The sequence below is a fragment of the Lonchura striata genome, chromosome 17, assembly GCF_050655825.1.
Source record: "Lonchura striata isolate lonStrDom1 chromosome 17, ASM5065582v1, whole genome shotgun sequence".
In the NCBI taxonomy this organism is placed as follows: domain Eukaryota; kingdom Metazoa; phylum Chordata; class Aves; order Passeriformes; family Estrildidae; genus Lonchura; species Lonchura striata.
Window position 1 is genome coordinate 13140792 of NC_140719.1, and position 22779 is coordinate 13163570.

Genomic DNA, 22779 nt, shown 5'->3' on the forward strand with positions numbered 1-22779 from the left:
GCACCATTGGCTGGCAAGGCCAGGTTGTTTCCTGGTGCTTGCAGCTGGAATTTGGGTGAAGAAAGTTTTGTGTGGGTATTGAGGGGTTTGAACTAGATTAGGGGGCCCACATTCCACCAGGATTAGGATGGCCATGCCCACTCTGCGGGGAGCCTTTGCCAAGGAGGGCAGATTAGATGGATTGGCAGGTGGCACTGTACTGAGTAAGGTTTGGAGGTGATGCCAGGCCACAGGCAGATCAAAGAGGTGGAATATAGATAAGATAATTGCACAGAAATCTTTCATGAGGTCTTGTGCTGTCAGGGAGGTTGGGACTTTGTACCAAATAGGTGTTACTTGCTGAGACCAGTAGAGGAGCTAGCATTGTATTTTTAATAGCATTTCCCAATAAAATCACTTCCTAACATCAGGTATCCCTGTAGCCCCTGTTTTGCACTCCTTTGTGCTTTTTTCTGGGTATCACAAAGCAAGTTACAAACAATTGAAATAAATGGAATTTATTTTCAGAGAAGCAGGTAGAGATCACTCTGGTAGCCAGCTGGGGTTGATAACTGATGACAAAACAAGATAACTCTTGTGATTTCATCTCACAATTCCAGGCAGCACATATACACTTCTGTGGATTTGTAACAGGTATCTTTCTCTTTTTTAACAAAGGTGTGAACTGTGATACTGAAATAGATGAATGTGCTTCAAACCCTTGCCAGAATGGGGCCCTGTGCAATGATCATGTTGGGTTCTACACCTGCACCTGTGCACCAGGTTATCAAGGAGCCCAGTGTGAGGTGGACATCAATGAATGTGAGAGCCAGCCATGCCAGAACAATGGGACATGTCACGACCTCATTAACAGGTGAGAAACCATGGTGGGGGCAATTAGACACCAGGACTGATCTAAAGGTCTGCTCAGTGCAGCCTATGAAAATCAGAGTAGAAAGCTGTGGGGGGAATTGGATTTAGTGTTTTGTACATTGAGTGGCAGTAACAATGATTTGTGGCAATAAGGGAGAAGCCCCCTCCCAGCAGCAGAACTCCAGGAGTGCTTAAAGGAAGGGAGGAACAAACATAGGGAAGTGGTTTGCAGAGCATGAACAGCACAGGCAACTGCTGAGAACATACCTGTGTGTCTGAATTTACGTTTCCATGGGTAAGTGTGAACACAAGTGGTGTGAGCATTGGCAGCTGAGCTCTTTTGCCCATTCCTCACCCAGGGCTTTGCTGTCCAAGGCTGAGCTGATGCCTTGCTCTGTTTGGTGCCCCACAGCTACCATTGTGACTGCAGTGACACCGGCTTCGAGGGGACCCACTGCGAGCTGGACATCCTGGAGTGTGCCTCTGACCCCTGCCACAACAGTGCCACGTGCCTGGAGGGAATCAAGGGCTACAGCTGTGCCTGCTGGCCAGGTGGGCTGGGGCCTCTCCTCTCGAGTGCTGTGTGGGCACATGGCCATGGACAGCACGTGCTTGCTTGCTGTGTTGGAGAAGTAGAAAATTAATGATCATACTGCATGGCCCCGTGTGAGTTTTCATTGTCTGGAACTGTGAGGCTACACTGCTGCTCTTTACAGGTCATCCCAAAATCCAGCTGACCTGCAAAAATCACCCTGATTCCCAACCGTAAAGTTTTCTTTCTGTTTTCTGACATTTTCCATCATGAATTCCTCTATCATGAGGTGATGATTTCTTGTAAATTGATGCTTTTGGTTCCTGTATTTGACATAGTGGAGAAGTTAAAGGGCCCAAGGACTCTGCTAGAGAGTCTTATTCCCTCCTTTGAGTCAGCCCCAGCATTTGGGAGCTGAGCTGCAGTGAAGTTGTGCATGGTGTCTCGTGGCAGGTTACACTGGGCAGGAGTGTGAGGAGGACATGGATGAGTGTGTGACAGAGCCCTGTCACAACGGTGGCCTGTGCCTGGAGCGCTCCAACCCAGCCCACTACGGGACACAGCCTCACTTCCCCAGCAACTTCAGCTACAGCCAAGCAGCTGGCTTCCTGTGCCAGTGCCAGCCAGGCTTTACAGGTGAGCTGCACAGCAAACCTTCATCCTGTCTGCACTGGGTGGTACTGCTCTTTGAGGAGATGGTTTCTCTGTGCAACAGAAATCTCTTAAGGACTGGTACTCAAAAGGGCTGGCAGTCTGATGCATCAGGAATGTGCCTCTGCTCCCATTGCAGACAGCTGAATGTCATTCCCTGTTCAAGACTGTCCCCAGGCTGAGGCAACAGCCTGTGCACTTCCCTGTGCTGCCATGAATGCCCTCTGGCTATGCAGGTGCCAGGGTGTTTTCCCTTTGTCAGTCTCTCATGCATATGGCAGGATTTCCCTAGGGATATCTCTGAAATTCCTCATCAGAGGAAGCTAAATTCCCTGAAGTCACAGATTATTATTCTAGGTGTTTCCTTGGTAAGACTACTCTCATGGCAGCAACTGTATAATCAAAGTGGGACAAGAGGAGTTTCTTGGTATGGAGCTCTTGGAGCTAAAAGCTCTGTGGATGTTCCACTGAAATACCACCTTTCAATGGATTGGAGATATGTGTAAAATGCTGGATTTAACAGCTAGGGAAATTCCCTAGTGGGAAGGCATGAACAATACTTTATTATTTTATGAGAGAAATATGAGTGTTTGGCCCATTGTCGCACAGATGGGAATGGTTCAGAAATTCTGATCTTCACAGTGCTTGAGACTGCAAAATCATTTCATACTTCATTTGCCCCCATTGTTCTGTGCTGGTGTTTGTGTGCCTGCAGAGACACGCTAGACTTCAAGGAATTCTTTTGCATTTTTAGGTGAAAGAAAAGAAGTGCAAAACTTATGACTGCAGTTGTCATTTTTGTTTCACTGCTGCACAAGTGCACACAAGGTGTGTTTGTGTTTTCGCTTTCCAGGGGACACCTGCTTTACCAACATCGACGAGTGCGAGTCCCAGCCCTGCCAGAACGGGGGGCTCTGCCAGGACCTGGTGAATGGCTTCCTCTGTCAGTGCCCAGCTGGCTATTCAGGTACCTGGGGAAGGGCTGGCTGGAATCAGAGCCTCCTGGCTGGCTGATGCTGAACTGCTGCATTGCTGCCTGCCTGCAGGATTCCAGGGTGCTGGGCTGCGAGTGTGCAGCAGGATGTCTGCAGCTCAGGCTCAAAGCTGTGTGAGTGTGGACAAGTAAGTTGATAGGCCATGAGCTAGATTTGGAGACATAAGATCAACTGCATAGAGTCTAAGATCAGAGTATCCAGGGCATCTGTATCCTGGAGTGAAAGTTACCTGGGAGAACTCTGGGGGTTTCTATACAAGCAGGAAATATATAGAAAAGCAGCCTTTAAATAAAAGAAGGGATGTTTAACGTTTAAGTGTCACAGATTGTACTGCCTGTAACAGATTGGCTCACCAGCACATAGGCATCTGTAGAACATCTCCATTCACCAACACCCTGGGATGATAAGAGCCAGCCATTTTTGGCTGAAAGCAGTGATCTGCTATGTTAGGAGGTCAAAAGGTCTTTGTGATCTGAGCAAAGGAAGCCTTCTCTGTTTACAAGGGAATGAGGAGTCTGGATTCTTCCCCAAATGCCCTGCCTGACCCTAAGGGTTCGGTTTGCTGGTTGAGAATCTGGGAGATGGTGAATGTTAGCCCTGTTGGGAAGGTCCTCTGCTAACTGCTACTAAACCTCATCTTTCTTTAAAATATTCATTCTCAGTCTTCTTCATCTTTAAATTCGTCATGTGTTGGGCAATTTAACACCAGAGTAGTTTATAAGAAAGGTGTTCCAGCACAATCCTGGATTTCTGGATTTGAGATGAGGGTAACTTCTCCAGTGTTACCAGGCTGCCATCTCGTGGGAAAAAGAAACACTTGAAGCCAGAAGAAAACCCTGTCCCTTTAGTTGCAACTGCAGGTAACAACATTCCTGAGACTCTCTCAGGCCTTTATGGCATGGGAAAGTTTTCTTTTTTCCTTCTGTGGTTGCAGTGGTTGAGCTGTGTTGGTTTAATTCAGGCCAGCTCTTTCCTGGGAAGACCTATTAGTTTCATTCCCAGAATGTAAAACCAGCTTCTAGTTATCACTTTCTGTAAGTGGGCTGAATTATTTGTGTAGTTTTCTGGCCTATCTTATTTGCTAATTTAGACCAGATCAAGAAAAAATTGTGTTTGTAGACGAGGCCTTTGAAAATCAGCTTTTATCTAAGCTCGTTATCGCTGCTTTTTTGGGCAGTTGCAATGCTGTACTCTGAACTGAGATCTTGTCCAAAGAGATGGTCTAAAGTTTATCCTTCTTGTAAGAATTCCCACTCACATCTGTGCCCTGTTCTCTTTTCTTCCTGCAGTGTCCCAGCACCCACACAGAGCTCAGAATTTCATTGTACTTTGCCAAACTGCAGATCTGTTTAATCCTTTCCAATTCTTAGTGTGCTCATGGGCAGAAAAGCTGATAGAAACATGGGCTGATGGGCAAAGGAGTGCTAGAGTTCATTCTGTTGTATCAAATTTGGGTTCATTAGTACTTGAAGGGGATTAGAAGCAGGTTGCTCTTCTGGATATTACTTTTGGTAAAGGATTTTGTCTCAGCTGAGATAGTTCTGACACATCAACACAGTGAAAGGCTGGGAGCAGTCTGTGAGATCAGTGAGTGCGTGTGGAGGAGTGAAGCTGACAGGGAAATAATAGCAATTAATCTCCACTCCTTTGTCAATTAATCCCAGTACAGTCATGCTGGGTAAACAGCTTATTACTTCATATTAGGATCACAGGACAACTTTGTGAAGCTTCCCATAATGTTTCTCTTCAAAACACATTTCTGTGGCAGCTTAGATCTACCATGAACTTGGGTTTAAGCTGCCTCCACTGATTAAAGTGAACTTGCTACTCTGATGAAGAATGCTTTCTTGGGGCAGCAGGGGTTCCTTCTGTGTGTTTGCTTCTTCAGCCTCAGGAATTTGGGGAGTGTTGGGATAACAATGCAAGTCAGGAGAAATTCTTTCTTTGCAAATTAACTGCTTCAGTGCTGTCTCAGTGTAGTGCAGGCAGATGAACCTTCTCTCTGAAATGTAGTTGTTGATAAAGTAGTGCCTGATTCCTGAGAGAGCAACATAACAGGTCCTGAAGAGTCTGTTCAGCACATGGTTTGTGCTTTAGCAGAGGATATAGGTACCCTGAGAGGATACAAGAAGTACAAATCAAAAGATTGCATGGGTACTAAATGAGGTGCAAAGGAGAGGGAATCTTACATGCTCTTGGAAATTATGTCAACTGTGGTCAAGAGCCAAAGCATATTAGGAAAGGTCTGTCTTTTATGGGGAAAAGAAATCCAACAAAATGAATTCTGAATTTTTTTTTTCAGAAATGGTTTCAATCCATCAGGTATTTATTCGGCAGTAGGTTAGGCCAGGATGAGAAAAAGACAGGTACCTCCATTTGACATGGACACTGATTTTTAACCTGAAAACATGTTATCACTGAAGTTTGGATCGTTCATTCTTTAAAAACTTTAGGATGGCCTAAGTGCTCGCAGTGGAGCTAGAGCTGTGCTCAGCAGAAGAGGCCGTGTCCTGCCGCGGGCACGGTGGCACTGGGCAGCTCCGATGAGGATGAGGGGGGCTGAGCAGGGCACTGCCACCGCAGCCACCCAGCCCCGGGCACTGGCACCTTGTGATCATGGCAACGTTCTGAGCTCTTCTGCACATGGCTGAGGAACACTCTACTTTCATGAGAAATCAGCAGGTGATGTGGTGTGAATGTGTCCCAGTATAATTGGAGGCCTTATTGACCATCTCGCTTTGTTCAGCCATAATGTCTTTGTCTCCTTAAAGTAGAAACCTTCTGTGCAGCAGCTATAAATGGTGACTCTGTAAGGGTGTCAGCCCAGATCAAATGGGCTTGAATTCCTGGGTCATGGGTCAGGAAATAAATGGGAGATGCTTCTTCCTTCTAACCACCTTTGAATAGATTTAATTTTTTTGTGCAGCTATTTCTTAAGTCAGATTTGTTTTAGAGATGGAGCCTCTAGAGCAAGGGCAGCTAAAAGGTTAAGATTGTAAAGAGATTAGAGGCCTGTTCCACCTTCAACCAAATCCCTTCTGGTAAATATAGCTGAAGGGAGCTAGGCAGCATTTGGTGAGGCTCCCCCCCTTCCCTTCCACTCCACGTTTCTTCTCCCTGCTGGATCACAGCTCCATGTTAATCAGACCTTTTGACTCCCCTGTCATCTGATCAGAAGGCTGTGAGTGCTGCAGTCCAGAGCCTGCTTGTGCCTGGTGCCAGGTGAGAGCAGAATCTGTGCTGGGTGCATTGGGGTGTGATGGATTTCCAGGCAGTAGTGTCCAGGTAGACTCTGTGTGTATGTGGGGATAAATGTGTGGCTGCATAAACCAAAATAGACATTTCTTTGAAGACAATGAATCTTCTGCAGTCTTCACAGTTGTTACACTTCATTGTTGCAGTAGTGGCTGAATGTGCACACCGCCTGTTTGTTTTCTCCTGAACAATAACAGAAGGGTCAGAGATAATGTTCCAAATCTGTGCTGGGATAGGTCTGTGTGCACAGGTCTGTGGTTTTCTGAGAAGTTTTGACTCCAAGCAAACACTCACCATATCCCTCCCACTTCAAGTATCTGTAAAAGTGACTGGCATGTTTGTTTTGAGTAAAATTACAAAAGTGAAATAGCTAGTGGAGTTGTTGGAACGTTTTTGAAAATATCTTAGTGATGCAGTTAATTTAGATTCCAGACAGTGACATGTGGGAGGTTTTGTTTGCTTGGACCTGACATTGATACAAACAGAGACTCGAAGTTTGAGGGAAAGCTCTCAGATAACATTTCTTCATAGAGATAAGAAACTTCTCTGGGTCCTTACAGCACAAAAATACAACTCTGCTTCCAGAAATTTTGTAATGTGAAAGCAACTATATTAAAAAACAAAGTAAAAACAAACCCCAGAATCATAGAGGAAAAATGACATTGTAACAGCTAATTTAGTAAGGTGGCTAATGAGGAAAGAGAGAGTTTTGATTGTGCACTGCCATGTTTGAACCTGTACATTCAGCATAATGCAGGGAATTTCTTTCCATCCATCTTCAGGAAACAGATCATGGTCATCACAACCTGAGACTTTTCTTAGTGAATACAGCAGAGTGGAAATGTCTGTGCTGACAGACCACTGGAACAGGGCACAGGGAGAAGGAAAATGCCTGATGGACCCCAATTCCCTGAGCAGTGAATGTGCAGCAGGGCCCAGGTTCACTCTGCATTTGGAACTCCCCTTGTTCCTATGGTTTAGATATTGCACAATGGTGGAAATGCAGCGTTTTGGCTTAGCCTATGAAAAGAACATTTTGGCGTTATTCACGGAATTTGGCAGATTCACCTGGACCACAGCAAGGGCGGGAGATGTGTCCTGGCTTTGCCCTGCCGAGCCGAGGCTGTGGGCACTGCCGGGCCCTGCAGGAGGCAGGGAGCAGGAATATGCTGGAGCACACATTCCTGGTGTCAGCAGGGCCGGGGGCCAGCTGGGAGGGTCAGAGCCGGGCTGGATTAGACCTGGCGCAGGGCAGGGCTCTGCTCCCGCGGCTCTTCCGCTCCAATCCCTTCTCGTGGCACTGGCACCGGCGAGCGCCGGCACACAGTGCCCTGTCAGACCAGCCTTTTTAGTCATCCCTCCCCCCTTCACTCCCATTTTTTTTCCCTTTACTGTTACCAATGTCCACAAGGAGTCGGCCATGAAATCTGTGCTGATTGGCGTGATCCTGAAGGGAATTTTTCTGCTAGCAGGTAATGAGATGTGTGCAGTGTGTCGTGCCTGCCCCGGGCAGGGGGCTGGGTGTGTGATGAGTGATGCCTGGAGGCATGAGAAGGAACCAGAATTGATTAGAAAAGAAGGTTTTTATTTTGAAGAGACCTAAAGTTTTGTTTTGGAAACTTTAAGGCAAGGAATTTCCTTGCTGCACGGGTCTGCTGAGAGCTGCACAGTCACTGTGCTGCAGTTCTGCCTTGTGTCAGAGCTGGCTGTTCTGAGGCACCGGGTCTGCGCCCAGCTGAGCTCTGAGGCACACAGGCGCCTCCCGGCTACTTCTGGGAAACGTTAGGTTTGCTTTTTACTGATGTTTTTGCAGTTTTCAATTTTCCTTTACTGATTGAAAGCTGCCTTATTGAGAAGTAGGTTTTGTGGTTATAGCTCAGGACAAACCCTTTGGTGGTCAGTGCCTTCCCCAGCTCCTCCCGCTCCCGCCCCGAGCAGCAGCGAGGTGGGAGAGCAGCAGAGCAGGGGTTGCCATGGAAATGGCAGTAATTGTGCAAATATAATTGTGTCGGGGTCCATTTGTAGCGGCTAATTCTCTGCCTACCCCGTCTCCCTCCTCTCCTTTTTCCTTTTGATAATCATAATACAATCCCTAATTAGGATGCAGCAGGGAAAGGTCGTTAGGAATTCAGCTGCCTTTAGGAGAGGGCAAGGCGGTGCTGGCTGGCCAGCCCTGCTGAACTCCCGTGTTTCAAGGAATAGACCTTGTCCTTCAAGGTTTTTTGATATCTGACAGCTAAATTAGAATATTTCACTTCATTTGTGCTTATTATTTTAATATTTTATGTATCTGTTGAAGTATATGGTTCTTACACTGTATACAATAAATCTTTACTTATTAATAGCAGCCAGTAAATCATTCCCTCCATTCAGGCAGTGGTGAGCTGTGTGGATTTAATCACACTTGCATCTGCAAAACAGGACTGTTCCCACCACAGCAGTAGCACTCTGAACGTGGTGGAGGATTTGTATTTGAATATTTGAATATACTGAAGGCTGTGAAAACTCAGCCACTTCTGAATGTTTCTGACCCAGTCCCTGTGGGTTGGTGGCTTGGGACTGTTACCTCAGACACTGCTGAATTAACAGAATGTCTGAAATCCTTGACTCCAGATAGCAGCCTTTTAGATACCACTTGTCTGATTTTCAGATAACAAGTTCCACTGCTTTGCTATTGTTAGTCTTTAACTAGATAAGGAACTCATTAAACGTTTGAAATTCTCCTAATGGTGTAATGAATCAAATTGGTTGCTTTTACTATTGATGGCTTAAATAAAAGGAAACATTTCAGCTATGAAATTTAGAGTGAACAGAGAGAGTACTACTTATTTACAAGGAGAATAACTTGGTTTTGTTACTTGTTTTTGTTGAACAGTCACGTCCCCCAATTTATTTTTTTTAAATAAACCTGAAAACCTGCCTATGCTGCTCTTAGGAAAAACAATTAGTCTTGATCAACTTCATAATATCTACTTCCCAATGGGTCTGTGAAGACACAACTGTCCATGTCTTGGAGAAGATTGGAATAACATATATCCAGGAAATTATCTGTACTTTTGGAAACTGTAGTGATGTAGCTTCAGATAAATCCTTAGTTAGTCTTCCAGGAAAAAAAAATGTCATTAGCCAGATTTTTAGAACTCCTGTGCAATCTGCTTTTCACCCATCTTAAATAAATACTCTAAGAAATCAAACCAGCTGCACCCCTCGGGAAAGCCTGGTGTTTATTCAGCCACCAACCAGGGGCTGTGCACCCACCCTGGGACTCGGGTCCCACCTGGTGTGAGCTCTGGGGGCTGCGGGGCAGGAGCAGCCCGGGCAGGTGCTCCTGACCTGCTCAGGCTGGGAATGTGGAATGGGCCTCTCCTGCCTCCCAGCCTTCTCAGAAATGCAAAAATTCAAGGCATCTCTCCTTTTGTTATCCAAACCAATGTTATCTTCCCCTCCTTGTCTTGGTAAATATCAGCAGCTCTGCTCTGAAACAGCAGCATCTCAGGATTCGGGACTGAAGCAAACCTGTCTTTCCTTATTCAGCCTCTCCCCTTTAGTCTGACTGCAGACTTGCCTCCTGCAGCTTGGAGAACTGTCCGAGAAAACCCATCCCCATCTTCTCCCAGACTGGTACTCTCCAGGCCCAGTGATGTCCCTTATACTCTATTTATTCCAACACATTTCCTTCATAGCTTTGTGCTGCAATCTCAATTCCGTCCCTGCTGTTCCTTTGCTGAGCAAGCCCAATAGTAAGAGGAAGAGGGCTGTGCTGAAGACACTGTTGCTTACAGAACAGCTCTGGCACATCTGGAAAGTAGAGAACTAGAGCTTTGCATTTCTCTTTCAGTGCTCCCCAGAGCTCTGTCCCTACACTGGCACAATCTGACAGTTTGGAGCTGGAAGCTGGTGCTCATCTCTCTGCAGAGCTCAGGGGACAAACCATCAATTCAAATATTCAAGAACCTGTACCTTTGCTAAGTTTTTATTTTTAATCACACATCAAGTCCAGCTTCAGTGCTCCTAGTGCCCCATCTCCCCCCATCTCTCTGCTCCAGGCAGCTTTCTAATCTCTTTGACATGCACATTCTGTCTAGTGGCTTTTCTTTACAAATGTCCTTTGTGTTTTGATTCCCCTCCTTTGTGTGTGAATTCCTTCTTTTTCTTCCTGCTGCCCTCGTTGTGCTTGCTGGCTGGATCGGGTGTAATGCTATTAGATTGGGATAATCCATGCTTGGTTTATCTGTGGGACTGTCTCTGAAGATTAGTGAAAACCGATGTTATAGGCTAGATAAAGTGAACTGGTTCAGGGCTCCTCTGTCAGTCTGGGATGCTCAGGAAAATGACAGCAGATTTTCATTAGCCAGATCTGGTAATTTACTTGAGCCCCATTGGGATCCATGTGCTGCCAGGAGACAGAATGGCAGTGCAGGACCTCACCCAGTTCATTTCTGCAGGACTGGGCAGAACTGAAATCAGCTTAGTGCCAGCATGGCACAGTGCCTGTGAAGCATGTTGTGTTTGTTGTTTGGTAATGAATTGGGTTTTGTGAGTTTTACAACTGATGGGTCGTGTTGGAATTGGATTTTTTTAACTGAGGCTTTCCAGTAACTTCCCATTTTGCTGCTGTCTGCAACACTGGTGCCTGGAACATGCTCCAGTCAGATCTACAGACCTACCTGGTCTTTCAACATACCAAATCTACTGAGAAAAAAGCATGAATTCCTTGTCTGTGCTGTTTTGGTCCTTCCATACCTTCTTCACGTTGATTGCCTGTGGGGTTTGAGCTTGGGACAGGACAGAATTTGGTGGGGGGATTTGGGCTGACAGCCCAAAGCTCAATAAATAGCACCTGGGAGGACACAGGAGTTTGGTTTTCTTGCTCTTGCATCATTGCAGGACCCTCTGAGTGAGTGTGGGGCTCCTGCTGGCGGCTGCTCCCTGGAGAGAACTGGGGAGGGCTGTGCCCGGCAGGCTCTGGGAGGGTGTCCCAGTCCCACGGTGAGATCCCATCTCTACATCTCTTTCACAGGTGTGGAATGTGCTGTTAACATCAATGAGTGTGAGGAGGGTCCCTGCAAGAATGGAGCTGTCTGTGAGGATGGCATTGCTGACTATTCCTGCCACTGTGCCCCTGGCCAGGATGGCATTATGTGGGGAGGGAAGAACTGCTCTGTCCAGCTCACTGGGTGCCAGACGCACGGCTGCCAGAACGAGGCCTTGTGCATCCCAATCTACCAAGCTGAGAGCCACGGCCACCTGTGCCAGTGCCAGCCTGGTTTTTCTGATGCCACGTGCTCGACACCAACAACGTTCTCCTTTGCTTCCAGAGGGTATCTCCTCATTGAGCTGCCCGAGAACAGTGCGAGCGGGAGGGGCGCAGGAGGAGCCAGCGTGTCCCTCCGCTTCCGAACCACTTTGCCCAGCGCTGTCCTTTTTTACCGAGGCCGTGGAGCTGAGTACTTGTTCCTGGAGCTCTTGGATGGCATCCTGCATGCAGAGCTGAAGAGGGAGGATGTTGGGTACCCGCTGCTCCTGAAGGGGCTGAGAGTGGACGATGGCCAGTGGCATAAAGTGGAAGTTGTTGTGCACAGCACGGTGCAGCTGAAGCTCTGGCACGGCTCTTGTGAGGCCGGGGTCTGCCTGCAGAGCTCTCCTGTCCCACCGGGCACTGCTGTGATCCCACAAGCCTTCCTGAATCTGTATATTGGAGGTGCTGAGGATCCAATGGCCAACAACACTCGGAGCCAGCAAGGCTTTGTGGGCTGCCTGGAAGACCTGCAGGTGGACGCCGAGGCCGTTGTGCCGGCGGATCTGCCGCTGGGGGAGCCGTCCCCGGCGAGGCCGGGCTGCGACCGCACCGAGTGGTGCCTGTCCCAGCCCTGCTTCCACGGAGGGCTCTGTGTGGACCTTTGGGCCACCTTCAGGTGTGACTGTGCCAGGCCCTATGGAGGCCCAGCTTGCTCATATGGTAAGTGCCACGGGATTGACACCTGCCAGCTCCACGGGTACTGGAGAAGCTTGGATGTTGGTTCTGGAAACAGGACTTTCTATTTGACATGGGGGAAAAATAAAGCAAAAGCCTCTGTGAATAAAATTCTCATTGATCCCTTTCCTGTTGTTTGCTCCTGCAGGAATGACTGTCAGTTTTGTGATGCAGGTTATTCCTGGTAGAGCCAGACGCTCTGACTTCACCTTTTAACAGATCTGTATGAATGCAGGGGAGCAGGGAAATTGTTTTACTGTGAAAACTTGATCTTGGGCTTCTGAATTGAAGATGATAGGAATGTATTGCTTTGTTGAAGGAAGCTATTGGACAATTTTGAGTTAAAATCATATCTATTTGCATTCTTTGCTCCTGTAAGGCTTCTATTAGTACTGGGGGTTTTTTCCAACTCTTCTGAGCCCTAAATATGGTATGTACTGCTGTTACCAAATTTACAAAATTTAAAAGCAACTCTGTATCTCGAAAGACCTTGAGTAAATCTGCTGGATTGGCAAGGGCTCTTAGGAGCTGTATTTCACTCTCATGCTACTTAGATACTTGAATTTGTGCACTCCAGAGGAAGCAAGGACACAGTCACCTCTTCTTAGTGCCACAGACCTGTGGGGAGGAGCATCATTACCCTGACACACGTGAAAATCGTTGAGAAGAGACCTTTGCCCCGTTCCTAAGGAGCTCCATCCCTGTGCCAGCTGCATTCCCTTTATCTCCGAGCTGAAGTTTGTTTCTTTTCTCTTCCAGAGCGCCCAGCAGCAACATTTGGCCTAGAGAATTCCACCAGCTTTGCCTCTTTCACCCTTTCTGACAGCCTTGGTGCAGACTTCAATGTCTCCTTTTTCCTGCGGAGCCGGAAGCCCGATGGTTTGTTACTGCAGGTGTGCAATGGGACAGGCCCCTGCCTCACCCTGTACCTCAGGGATGGCCAGCTGAGCATAGAGATGTCACCTTCGGACACCGTGACCTTTCCAGGGAATGTGGTTGATGGGAGAAGACATTTGATAGCCCTGTCTTTCCAAGGAGGCTCTGTTGGTGCTCTGCAGTCAGACTCGTTTGTGGAGCTGGGGCAGCTGCCAGCACAAGCCCTGGGAGCTGGCTCTGAAGTGTTCATTGGGGGGCACCCGAGCCCCGGCCGTGCTGAGCTCTGGGGGGGCTATTTCAAGGGCTGTTTGCAGGACATCCAACTCAACAGCCACCAGATACAGTTTTTCCCGGTGGAGAATGACAGTTTGCCAGAGGAACTCAATAGGACTCAAACTGGAAATCTTGTGAATGGCTGCGTCTCTGATGACACCTGCAAGGTTTGTGCTGTGTTGTGTTTGTCTCTGTGTGTGCAGGGGTTATTATACAAAAGTCTATGACTGTTGCTGATACCAGAATGAGGAGGTTTTTGATGTATTGATGTACTGACATGGTTCTCTGTGCTCTCACCTCACTCAATATGCTACATATGATTTAAACACTGAGTTTTCTCAAGCTACCCTGTAGTTTTTGTGGTTTTAGAACTTGAGTGGTGGCTTTTGTGCTGCCCATCTCCACTTTGCTGAGCCCATATAGGTTCCAGACTCCCCTCCCTAACCTGTAATCTTGCCAGCCCCCTCCCTTCATCCTGTTCCAATTGCACAACCACCTCTTCCCCAAGAATCTGCCATTTCAACAACAAGGATCAGAGCCTGGCTCTCCTCTGTGCCACACCTGGTGATGGGGAGGCTACACCCTTAATCTTGCCCTTCTTGCTTATGGTGCTCTGAAGTGTTGTCACACCTGTGGTGTTAGGGGTGTTCCTTCTGGTGACAGAACTTTGTGAGCTTCTTGGGAGCACCACAATTTGTTTCATCCATTCCTCACCTGTGCTTTTGTGCATTGTTCTTTGCCAAATTGCTGGCATTCCTGCTGGTCAGCACAGGGAGGAGCAGGGCTCAGGAATTTCTTGTACAGAGACCCTTGTGCTTCCCTTACTGCTCTTGAGTCATTGTTCCATTTCCCTCCTCTCTTGATTAAAATGCTGCTTGTGCTCATCTTCATCATCACAATTCTACCAAACTTTCTTAGACCTCAAGATTAATTACTCTGCCTCTAAATTCCCCTGTTTTGTTTTTCAGTCTGAGCCATGTCAGAATGGTGGCAGATGCATTGTCACTTGGAATGATTTCCGTTGCAGCTGTCCAGCAAATTTCACTGGGAAATTTTGTGAAGAGAAAGTCTGGTGTGAAAGTGACCCATGTCCTGAAGCCACCACCTGCATAGACGTTGTGGCAGGATATGTGTGTAAGTTCTGTTCTCCTGCTTGTGTGTTGGTAAAATCCCCCCCATTCCCTGTCTATAATCAACGTTCCCAGACTGCTGTTGAAAACAATACAAACACATACTGCAAGGAGGGCACGGAGTGGTGCCCAGGCACCTCCTGCTGCAGGCAGCATGGGCTCCGTGCGCTCGCCCTGGGTGTGACAGAGCACGGCTGAGGAGTAGAAATTGCTGCCTGAGAGCTGGATATTATTACAGGAGGTGCAGTTGTAAACAGGAAGAGCTTTAAGGTTGCCAGCAGCTCGACTGTAATCCTGCTCACACTAAGCTTAGGGATTCTTAGGGAGAGAACCTGCCAGGGGTGTGCTGCTGGTCTGGCTCGAACAGGATACCAACTGTCTTTGAAATCCCTCGTGCTCTCCCCCTTTATTTATAGGTCTGGCTAATGCAACATTTAATAGTTACGCTGCCGTAGAATTTACCACCAGCACATCAGTGACCAGAACTCTGAGCAGCCTGCACATGGATTTCAGAACCAGAGATGAAGATGCTGTTTTGCTTCAGGCTGTGGAAGAGGTGGATTCCCTCCAGGTAGCCATTAAGAATTCCTCCCTGCTTGTTGACATCAGGACTGGGAACAGCATTGAGGGTGTCAGCTTCCTGAGCCCGCAGCCCGTCGCGGATGGGGCCTGGCACAGCGTCTCCGTGTCCATGGAGGAGCCGGCCGTGCTCTCTTCCCGGTGGCTGCTCCGCTTGGATGGGGCAGTGAACGTGACTCTGCAGGGAAGCGCCGGCAGCTTGGACTTCCTCAAGAACAATGTGTCGGTCGTTTTGGCTGAAAATTTCACCGGCTGCCTGGGCCGGGTGCAGATCGGGGGGATCTTCCTGCCCTTCCCGCCCCAGCGGCCGTACCCGCAGGCCGAGCAGTTCCAGCGGGCCGGCCCGGGCAGCGTGCAGCTGGGCTGCTCCGGGGCCGACGTGTGCGCCTCCAGCCCCTGCCTCAACGCCGGCACCTGCGAGGACCTGTTCAACGCCTTCCGCTGCGGCTGCGGCGCGGGCTGGGCGGGGCAGCGCTGCGAGGCCAACATCGATGACTGCCAGCCCAGCCCCTGTGTCCACGGGGCCTGCGTGGATGCCGTGGCAGACTTCCAGTGCGAGTGCTTCCGCGGCTTCATCGGCAAGAGGTGCGACATCAACGTGGACGACTGCGTGCGGCACCAGTGCCTGAACGGCGCCACCTGCGTCGATGGCGTTTACGGATACTCCTGCAAGTGCCCCCCGCAGTTCTCCGGACCCCGCTGCGAGTAAGTGCTGGGGCTGTGCTGATACAGGGGGCAGAGGAGCCTCCAGATAAACTGGGCTTTTACTTTGGGAAAATTTTTCATTGCAAGCATCTCGTAGGTAAAGAACCTGCTGTGACTTGGAAGGTGCAGTCCAGGTCCAAACTCTCACTGACAGGGGCTCAGCCTTGTACAGTTCCTTTTGATGTGGGTATCCCTGTTCTACCTTTCACAGCTGTTTGAAGGGCACATACTCTGGCCTGTTGTCATTTTCCTCTAGCACTCCCCAAGATATCCATCTTCTCTGTGACTTGATTCCCCTCTGCCATATTCCTGTGCTGATTTAAAACAAAACATCTTGTGCCAGTTCAAATGGAGCATGGAGTTAAATACTGACATGGCTGCATTTCAGTTATCTGATCTATCCAGGATGATTTTCCTGTTGTTCCTGCTGCATGCTGGGACAGACAGTTACCCAGTACTGGCATTATCCTTCCTGGGGCCTGGCTGTACTGTCCCAGCAATGTCCTGTCCCTGCCTATATTTTCATTAGCAAGAACAGGCCTGTCTGAGTACTGATAGAGCTCCTGTCTGTTCAGGGCATGATCCAAGGAATACTCTGATGTTATGGATTATTTCTGAGACTATTCCCTTTCTCACTTATGTCAAACTCCTTCCTAGAAGTACCAAGGACTCTGTTTATGACCCTTGCCAGCCCCATTCCCCCTGAGCCCCAGAACACTCTGTCCTTCCCCAAAACCTGAGTGCTATAAAACCTGTCTCTTGCTCTCCCCAGGTGGCCATTTCCCCCTCAGCAGTGTGGCAAGAACTTCACCTGTTTGAACGGTGGCAGGTGCATCACCGAGAGCTGGGGAGCCAACTGCTCCTGCAGGCCTGGCTTCACTGGAAGGAAGTAAGTGCTGTTTTGGGATCCCGTGCTGCAGTCCTGATCTAAGTGGGTGCCAGAGCAGGGCCACTGCTTCACCCTCCTCCATGTTGTCATGCCAGTCAAACAGCTGCTCCTAATGGGAACACGAGCTGTTGCTTGGAGCAGAGAGAGGCTTTAGATCATCCAGCTGCCAACCAGTTTTTGCAGTAGAACAGCTTCCAAGATTCTTTCAAGTACACTACCTGTGCTGGAGACCTGTGCTGGCCTCAGTCCCATAGAACCCACAACAGGAGGGTTGGTGTGAATAGGGGAGAATTTCAAGTTGACTCCAGAGAAAGCACCTGGAGAAGCTGCAATGGGCCCTTTTCAAACAAAAGAGGCTTTTTTAGACTGGATGATCTTGTGTTCTATGACAATTCTAAACCACTCTTCCTTTCCAGCTGTCAAATCAACATAAACGAGTGTGACCCCAACCCGTGCCAGAACGGGGGCACGTGCCAGGACTCCGAGAACAGATACGAGTGCGTGTGCAGCGCCAGCTACACCGGCGAGCGCTGCGACATCAACGTAAGCACGGCCCGCCGCGCCTCTGCCTGGCCCCGCGCTGAGCGGGCCTCGGGCTCTGCTGGGGCTCTTCCTGCTCCTGTCCTGCCTAAAGCACAGTTGGGGAATCCTGAATGGCTTTTTTTCTCTGCAGTGCTGCTGCTTATTGGGCTCCAGCATATAAAGAACTGCAGTAAATGCTCCTCAGTATCTGCATGTGCTGCCATATGGCTTTTGGGGCTGTCTCTGCACATCTCCATAGATTTCACAACTCTTTGGACAGAAATCCAACTCCTGCAGTTGACCCAAGTTCCTGGAGAGAGGAATTTCATTTGATGTTTTATCTTGGATAAGAGTTACTAAACACTTTCCCTCTCCAAAGATCATATGAATAGAAATGGATGTTTGGAGAGGGAAGTTGGACTAAGTCAGGCCAAGAGTGGTTCAGGTGTGTGTGAAACAGCTGAGTCCTGTCCCTGAGCTGCTGCTGCCCCGGCCCAGCTGGGCCATCCCCTTGTACGTAATCCAAGTGTTTGGGGTGGGGCTGGGATCCTTCCTGGGGGGAGATGGGATCCATACCCCTGCTTTCTCTGGGAAGCTGTTGCATGGACAGGCAGCTTTTTGGGTAACCTGGGAATGTACTAACCCATCCTGCATGGAAAGGGCTCTGTGCCAGGTGGGGTTTGCTGCTGTTGCTGTTATCCAGGGCTCTAATGCACGTGCCAAGGTCACCCTGACATTTCCAGCTTGCATGCACAGACTCCTTCAGGCATCTCTATCTCCTCTGTCCCAGGACACTTCTGTGGATTCCTTGTATTCATTTCCATCACCCTCCCCTTGCTTTTCTTCACTCTTTCCTTTCCCTCCTGCACAGCCAGGCCCCTGGTGGGGCAGGGAGGGCTGGGGATGGTGCTCAGCACCACCAGGGACAGATGGAGCTCAGCTGAGCTCCCTTTGCTCTCTCCTCCCACAGCAGCAGCTCCAGGGCTGCCCTGCTGGGCCCTCGTGGTGCAGGACTGACCCGCATGGTCCAGAACTAACCCCGCACAGTGCTCAGGTTTGGACAGGCTCAGGGAATCCACCTGGACTTCAGGCATTTGAAAGGGCAAAGGGCTTCCAGATCCCCTGGGAATGTTCCTTCTTTCCTCTGTGACATGAGCACAGACTAAATGGCGTCTAAAAACTGTAAATAATGCAGCTTGAATTATTTTGGTTTTAGCTGTAAGTTGGCCGATGCCACTGTTAGCAATAAGAAATATCTAATTTTTAAGCTTGTTGTAATTTAAAACTTTGTTTCATGACAAAAATTCCACAGTTGTTTTAGTTATGTTGTTGTCTTCCATTCCTTTCTTGATTCCACCAGAATCTAGGGAATTCTCATTTCTCTCCTCAGTACTTGGGTTTTATATCATCTCCATCTCCCATCCATGTCCTGACCTCTTCAACATCTTCCCCTTCCTGCTGCAAGTTCTGCATTTCTGTTTCAGTTTAACAGCTTAATCAATTCTCTGCTTTGCCATTACAGGCATCATTGAAGTTTTTTGTGGGGTTTGTTTTTTTTTTTTTTTTTGGTTTTGTGGGTTTTGGGTTTTTTTTTTTGGCAACTTTTTCTTTTTTTTTTTGGTCACAACTTTGCCAGTGTCACCTGTGTATTTTAGTCTGATATTGATAAGAAGTCACCTTTAAAGGCTCCCACTGTAGATGCTGAGTAAACTGGCATTTACATCTTAAGGGGCTGTCTTGCTGTGAAAAAGTGCTTTTTATTGCTTTTCTTAAAACCTTTTTCCCTCTGACCATTTTGGTCAGTTATTGCAGTTATTGTAACCACTGGGGTTTCATTGTTTCTCCATTAATTTCTTTTACAGAAAGGGACTCCAGGTGCTCTCTTCCCCTCCCCACTAATTGAAGTAGCTGTCCCTGTAGCCTGTGGCTCTGTGCTGCTCCTCAGTATTGGTCTCATATTCATGGTTCTCACGGCAAGGAAGAGGCGCCAGTCCGAGGGGACCTACAGCCCGAGCCAGCAGGAGGTGGCAGGAGCTCGGCTGGAGATGGACAGTGTCCTAAAGGTGCCACCCGAAGAGCGCCTAATCTAGGCCCTGCCGTGCAGGACCTGCACCTGCAAGGTCTGCCCGGAGCTGGAGCTCTTCCAGCCCAGACCCAGCCCAGACCCAGCACAGACCCAGCACAGACCCAGCCCATCCCGTTCCCCTAAGGCTGCTCATGAAGAACGGATGTCACACGTGGGGCCAGGGCACGGCCCCAGCCGGCCGGCACCGCTGCACACCGGTGGCTCCCGTGGAGCCCTCCCTCCTGCCCTGCCAGGCTGCCTGTGGCTCATCTCAGGAGCTGAAGTGCTCTGGCCTGTCCCCTCCCAGGCAGGAGAGGCACATTAAATCTGCTTTCCAAGGCAGGGTGACCTGAGGCACCTGTGCAGGTTCAGCTCCCGGAGTCCCACTCAGGGCTGGGAAGGTCAAGGCTGGTTTGTGTATTCTGCTCTGGTTTTGCCAACAGCTGAAAAACATTCAAACTCTCTCAGCTCAGGTGTGTGAGGTTTTCAGAGTCTTCAACAGCAACAGCAGCTGTGACCTCCCTGTGACAGCCCTGTGCTACAGGGAATTGTCAGGAATGATCAAAATCCTTGTATTAATCAGCGTTGAATGCCATGGTGCTGTTAGACATTCCCATGGGTACCATGCAGGGAAGGGACAGGCAGGATTCCGGGGTTTTGGGACACAGATGCTGGACTTTGGGTGTGCACTGAGGGGAGAGGGGAGCAGGAAAGGGGACACCAGCCTCCTGTGCATTCCCTGGGCTCCGTGGGACAAGGGAAGAGGGAGCTCCTGTCCTGCACCGCTGCCCGCACAGCGCAGCTGAGGGAGGCACCGGGGGCTGAGGGGTGTGAAATGCAGCAGTGTCCTGCTGGAAGCTCTGAGTAACTCCCTGTTCTACCACAGCAGCGAGTGTGGGCACACCTCAGCCACTCCTCCGTGGTGGGAGCGGTCGGGGCTGCGGGCGCTGCCCTGCTCCTTGCACTGGTTATAGCCACGGCCATTGCCATGAAGAGGAGGAGAGCGACTCAGGGAACCTACAGCCCGAGCCGGCAGGAGAAGGACGGGGCCCGAGTGGAAATGTGGAACGTGATCAAGATGCCCCCGACCGAGCGCCTGATCTGAGCCGGGGTCACGCATGCACGGAGCTGCTGCAGGCGCTGCCCGGGGCCGTGGGCAGGGGGCACAGCTCTGCAGGCCACTGGCACTGCCCGCTGGCACTGCCCCACAGGCTGCTCACCGCAGCTCATCCCATGAAGCATTCCTAGCAAACTGCTCTGGTGGCAAAAACCCCACTGCTGAGGGCCAGGGGAGGCAGCAGTGGCTGTGGCACAGGGGGACAGGGAACCAGACAGAAGACAGGGCTGTGTCACACCAGAGCCAGCTGGGCTCCTGCTCCTGCAGGCAGCAGAAAAACCACCCTGAGGCAGGTCCAGTGAAGGAGAATTTCAGAAATAATGTGAATAATCAGGTTTTCTCAAAAAGACACATACCTGTGGCTCCTCTGCAAGGCTAAGCCAGGTGAGTGAGTGCTGGGAAATCCTTCCTAGAGCTGCTGCTGTCCTTCCAGCTGGGCCAGAGCTGGCATGGCAGTAAGTCCAACTGGGCTGTGCTGGACATGGCTGCTGGAGCTTTCTCTGAGATTAGACCAAACCACAGGAATATTTCAAGTGCCTTTCTGATCCTGAGGTGCCAGTTACAGTTTAACCTTTGTGGAAGGAGAACATTTCCTTGTCTGATCCAGCTCCACCACTCCCTGAGCTGCCTGGGCCATGGAACTGACCTTGTGAGAGCCAGGGGCTGAGCATCAGGAGGTACTTGCTGAGGTGAGGAGGGGAGAAGCAAAGAATTCTAGAAGTGACCTCTCTGGACTGACAGGTTTGGGCTTGTTGGTACACGAGAGTGGAATTTAGTTAACCAAGCTTTTAACCGAAACGAGGGTTGGTGTAAGTGACACAGCATCTGATTTCCACTGCACTAAAAAGGGGTTTGATTTTGTGGCTTCACTTCTCCTGCGTTACTGTTTTAGCTGTAGAATGTGCTGTTTCTTCTTTAGCATAATGTGGCAGAGGCTGTGGAAGGAAATGCAGCAGAGCAGGCCAGGTAAGGTCTAAAGTCATTAGTGTTTCAGGATAATCACAAGAACTATCAATATGGAATATTTTAGAACATTATCTGCTTTTTAATCTCCAAAATACTATTAAAAATCACGGTGGGAACCTGCCCACTGTAGCTCATTGCCACAAGAAAATGCTGTTTATTCTGGTCTGCTTTTGGATTTTTTTTTTTTTTCTACTGTAGCTGTAAATGTTTCTGTAATTCCATGCAAAGGGAGGGGCATGGAACTGCTGCTCACATCTGTTCGTTTAAGAACAGGTGTGTCTGTGTAAGAACAGGTCTCTGCAACAGGCAGCTGCTGACAGAAGAAAAATTTTAGAAAATACAAAAAAACAGGAGTGGGAGACAGACAGTATTTTGTCTGTAAGATCAGTTTCCCTCTGGTACTGGAGAAGAGTCAAAGGTGTGAGCCCAGCTGTGTCTGGGAGGCAGCTGGAGCTGGCAGTGACAGGGATGCCCTGGCTGCAGGTGGGAGCCTGTGGCTGCTTTCCTCTGTTCAGCAGCAGTGACCCTGCTGGCACTGTTCCTGTCACTGGTTTGCTCTGGGCATTTTCCAGCTGCTCTTTCAGGAGGTCCAGCACACTTTGGGAGCAGAGCCAGTGGCACTGCCCGGTCCCCTTGGGGCAGGGGGGCTTTAGGAGCAGGTGAGGGGGGTTTTCCTGTGGCTTTGTGCACAGGAGGCTGCAGGGCAGCAGAGCTGTGCCAGGACAATGCGGGCTGGCAGAGCAGGGGCGGGCACAGCCCTGGGCCCTGTGCTGCCAGGCAAAGCTGCTGTGGTTTCCTGCAGCCCAGGGGTGCAATAACCTCAGGGGGGCTCAGGGGTCTCTGCCTCCTCTGTCCCAGCACCCCAGGGCTGGTCCTGCTTCTGCTTTTTCGCTCCACTCCCCGTTTGGTGTTTGCTCTGCACAGAAAGAGGCAGCAGCAGGATCTGGAGCCCCTGTTCCTCCAGCCCGTGGGTGCTGAACACCCGGCCGTGTTCCCAGAGCTCCCCGAGCTCCTGCAGTTCCTGCAAGGTACAAATCCCTGGAGCCCCGGCAGGTCCGGCCGTGCCCTGGCAGCAGCTCCTCAGGGCTGCATTCCAAGCACCCAAAGCCAGTATTAGCAAAGTGTTAAAATACTCTGTCAGTGTCTTGAGCATTTCTGCAAAATAATTTATGGAAGGTGTTTTTGGTTTTTTTTTTCAATAATGAACTTAACTTTCTTTTGATATTTAATTTTTGAATATATTTTTTCACAAAACTGGACTTGCTGTAGTTAATTATTATGATCCTGATTTCTTTTTTTAATTGTAAATTTTATAATTTGTAAATAATTAGAATGTCCTACAAAAGAAATTTACAATAAAATTTGGTTAAAAACAGACCTGGTTGTTGACTTGTGACT

The 22779-nt window shown here is 49.2% G+C and overlaps 1 protein-coding gene across 11 annotated transcripts in view; it reads left to right on the plus strand.

Annotated features, from left to right (window-relative positions):
- The window catches only part of CRB2 (crumbs cell polarity complex component 2), a 56491-nt gene extending 33733 nt beyond the window's left edge, over positions 1–22758 (plus strand). For 7 of the 11 annotated variants that reach the window (XM_085556345.1, XM_085556336.1, XM_085556343.1 and 4 more), the window contains 11 exons: positions 658–853; positions 1265–1404; positions 1838–2020; positions 2889–3002; positions 11306–12244; positions 13019–13575; positions 14377–14542; positions 14955–15822; positions 16595–16711; positions 17128–17254; positions 19096–22758. In XM_085556345.1, the coding sequence (XP_085412471.1) occupies positions 658–853; positions 1265–1404; positions 1838–2020; positions 2889–3002; positions 11306–12244; positions 13019–13575; positions 14377–14542; positions 14955–15822; positions 16595–16711; positions 17128–17254; positions 19096–19323 (3635 nt within the window). In that variant the 3' untranslated portion in view covers positions 19324–22758. Of the gene's footprint in view, positions 1–657; positions 854–1264; positions 1405–1837; positions 2021–2888; positions 3003–5736; positions 7758–11305; positions 12245–13018; positions 13576–14376; positions 14543–14954; positions 15823–16594; positions 16712–17127; positions 17255–18203 lie in introns of those variants that run through there. The other 4 variants (XM_085556341.1, XM_085556338.1, XM_085556340.1 and 1 more) reach the window with 4 other exon arrangements.
- The last annotated feature ends 21 nt before the right edge of the window (positions 22759–22779 follow it).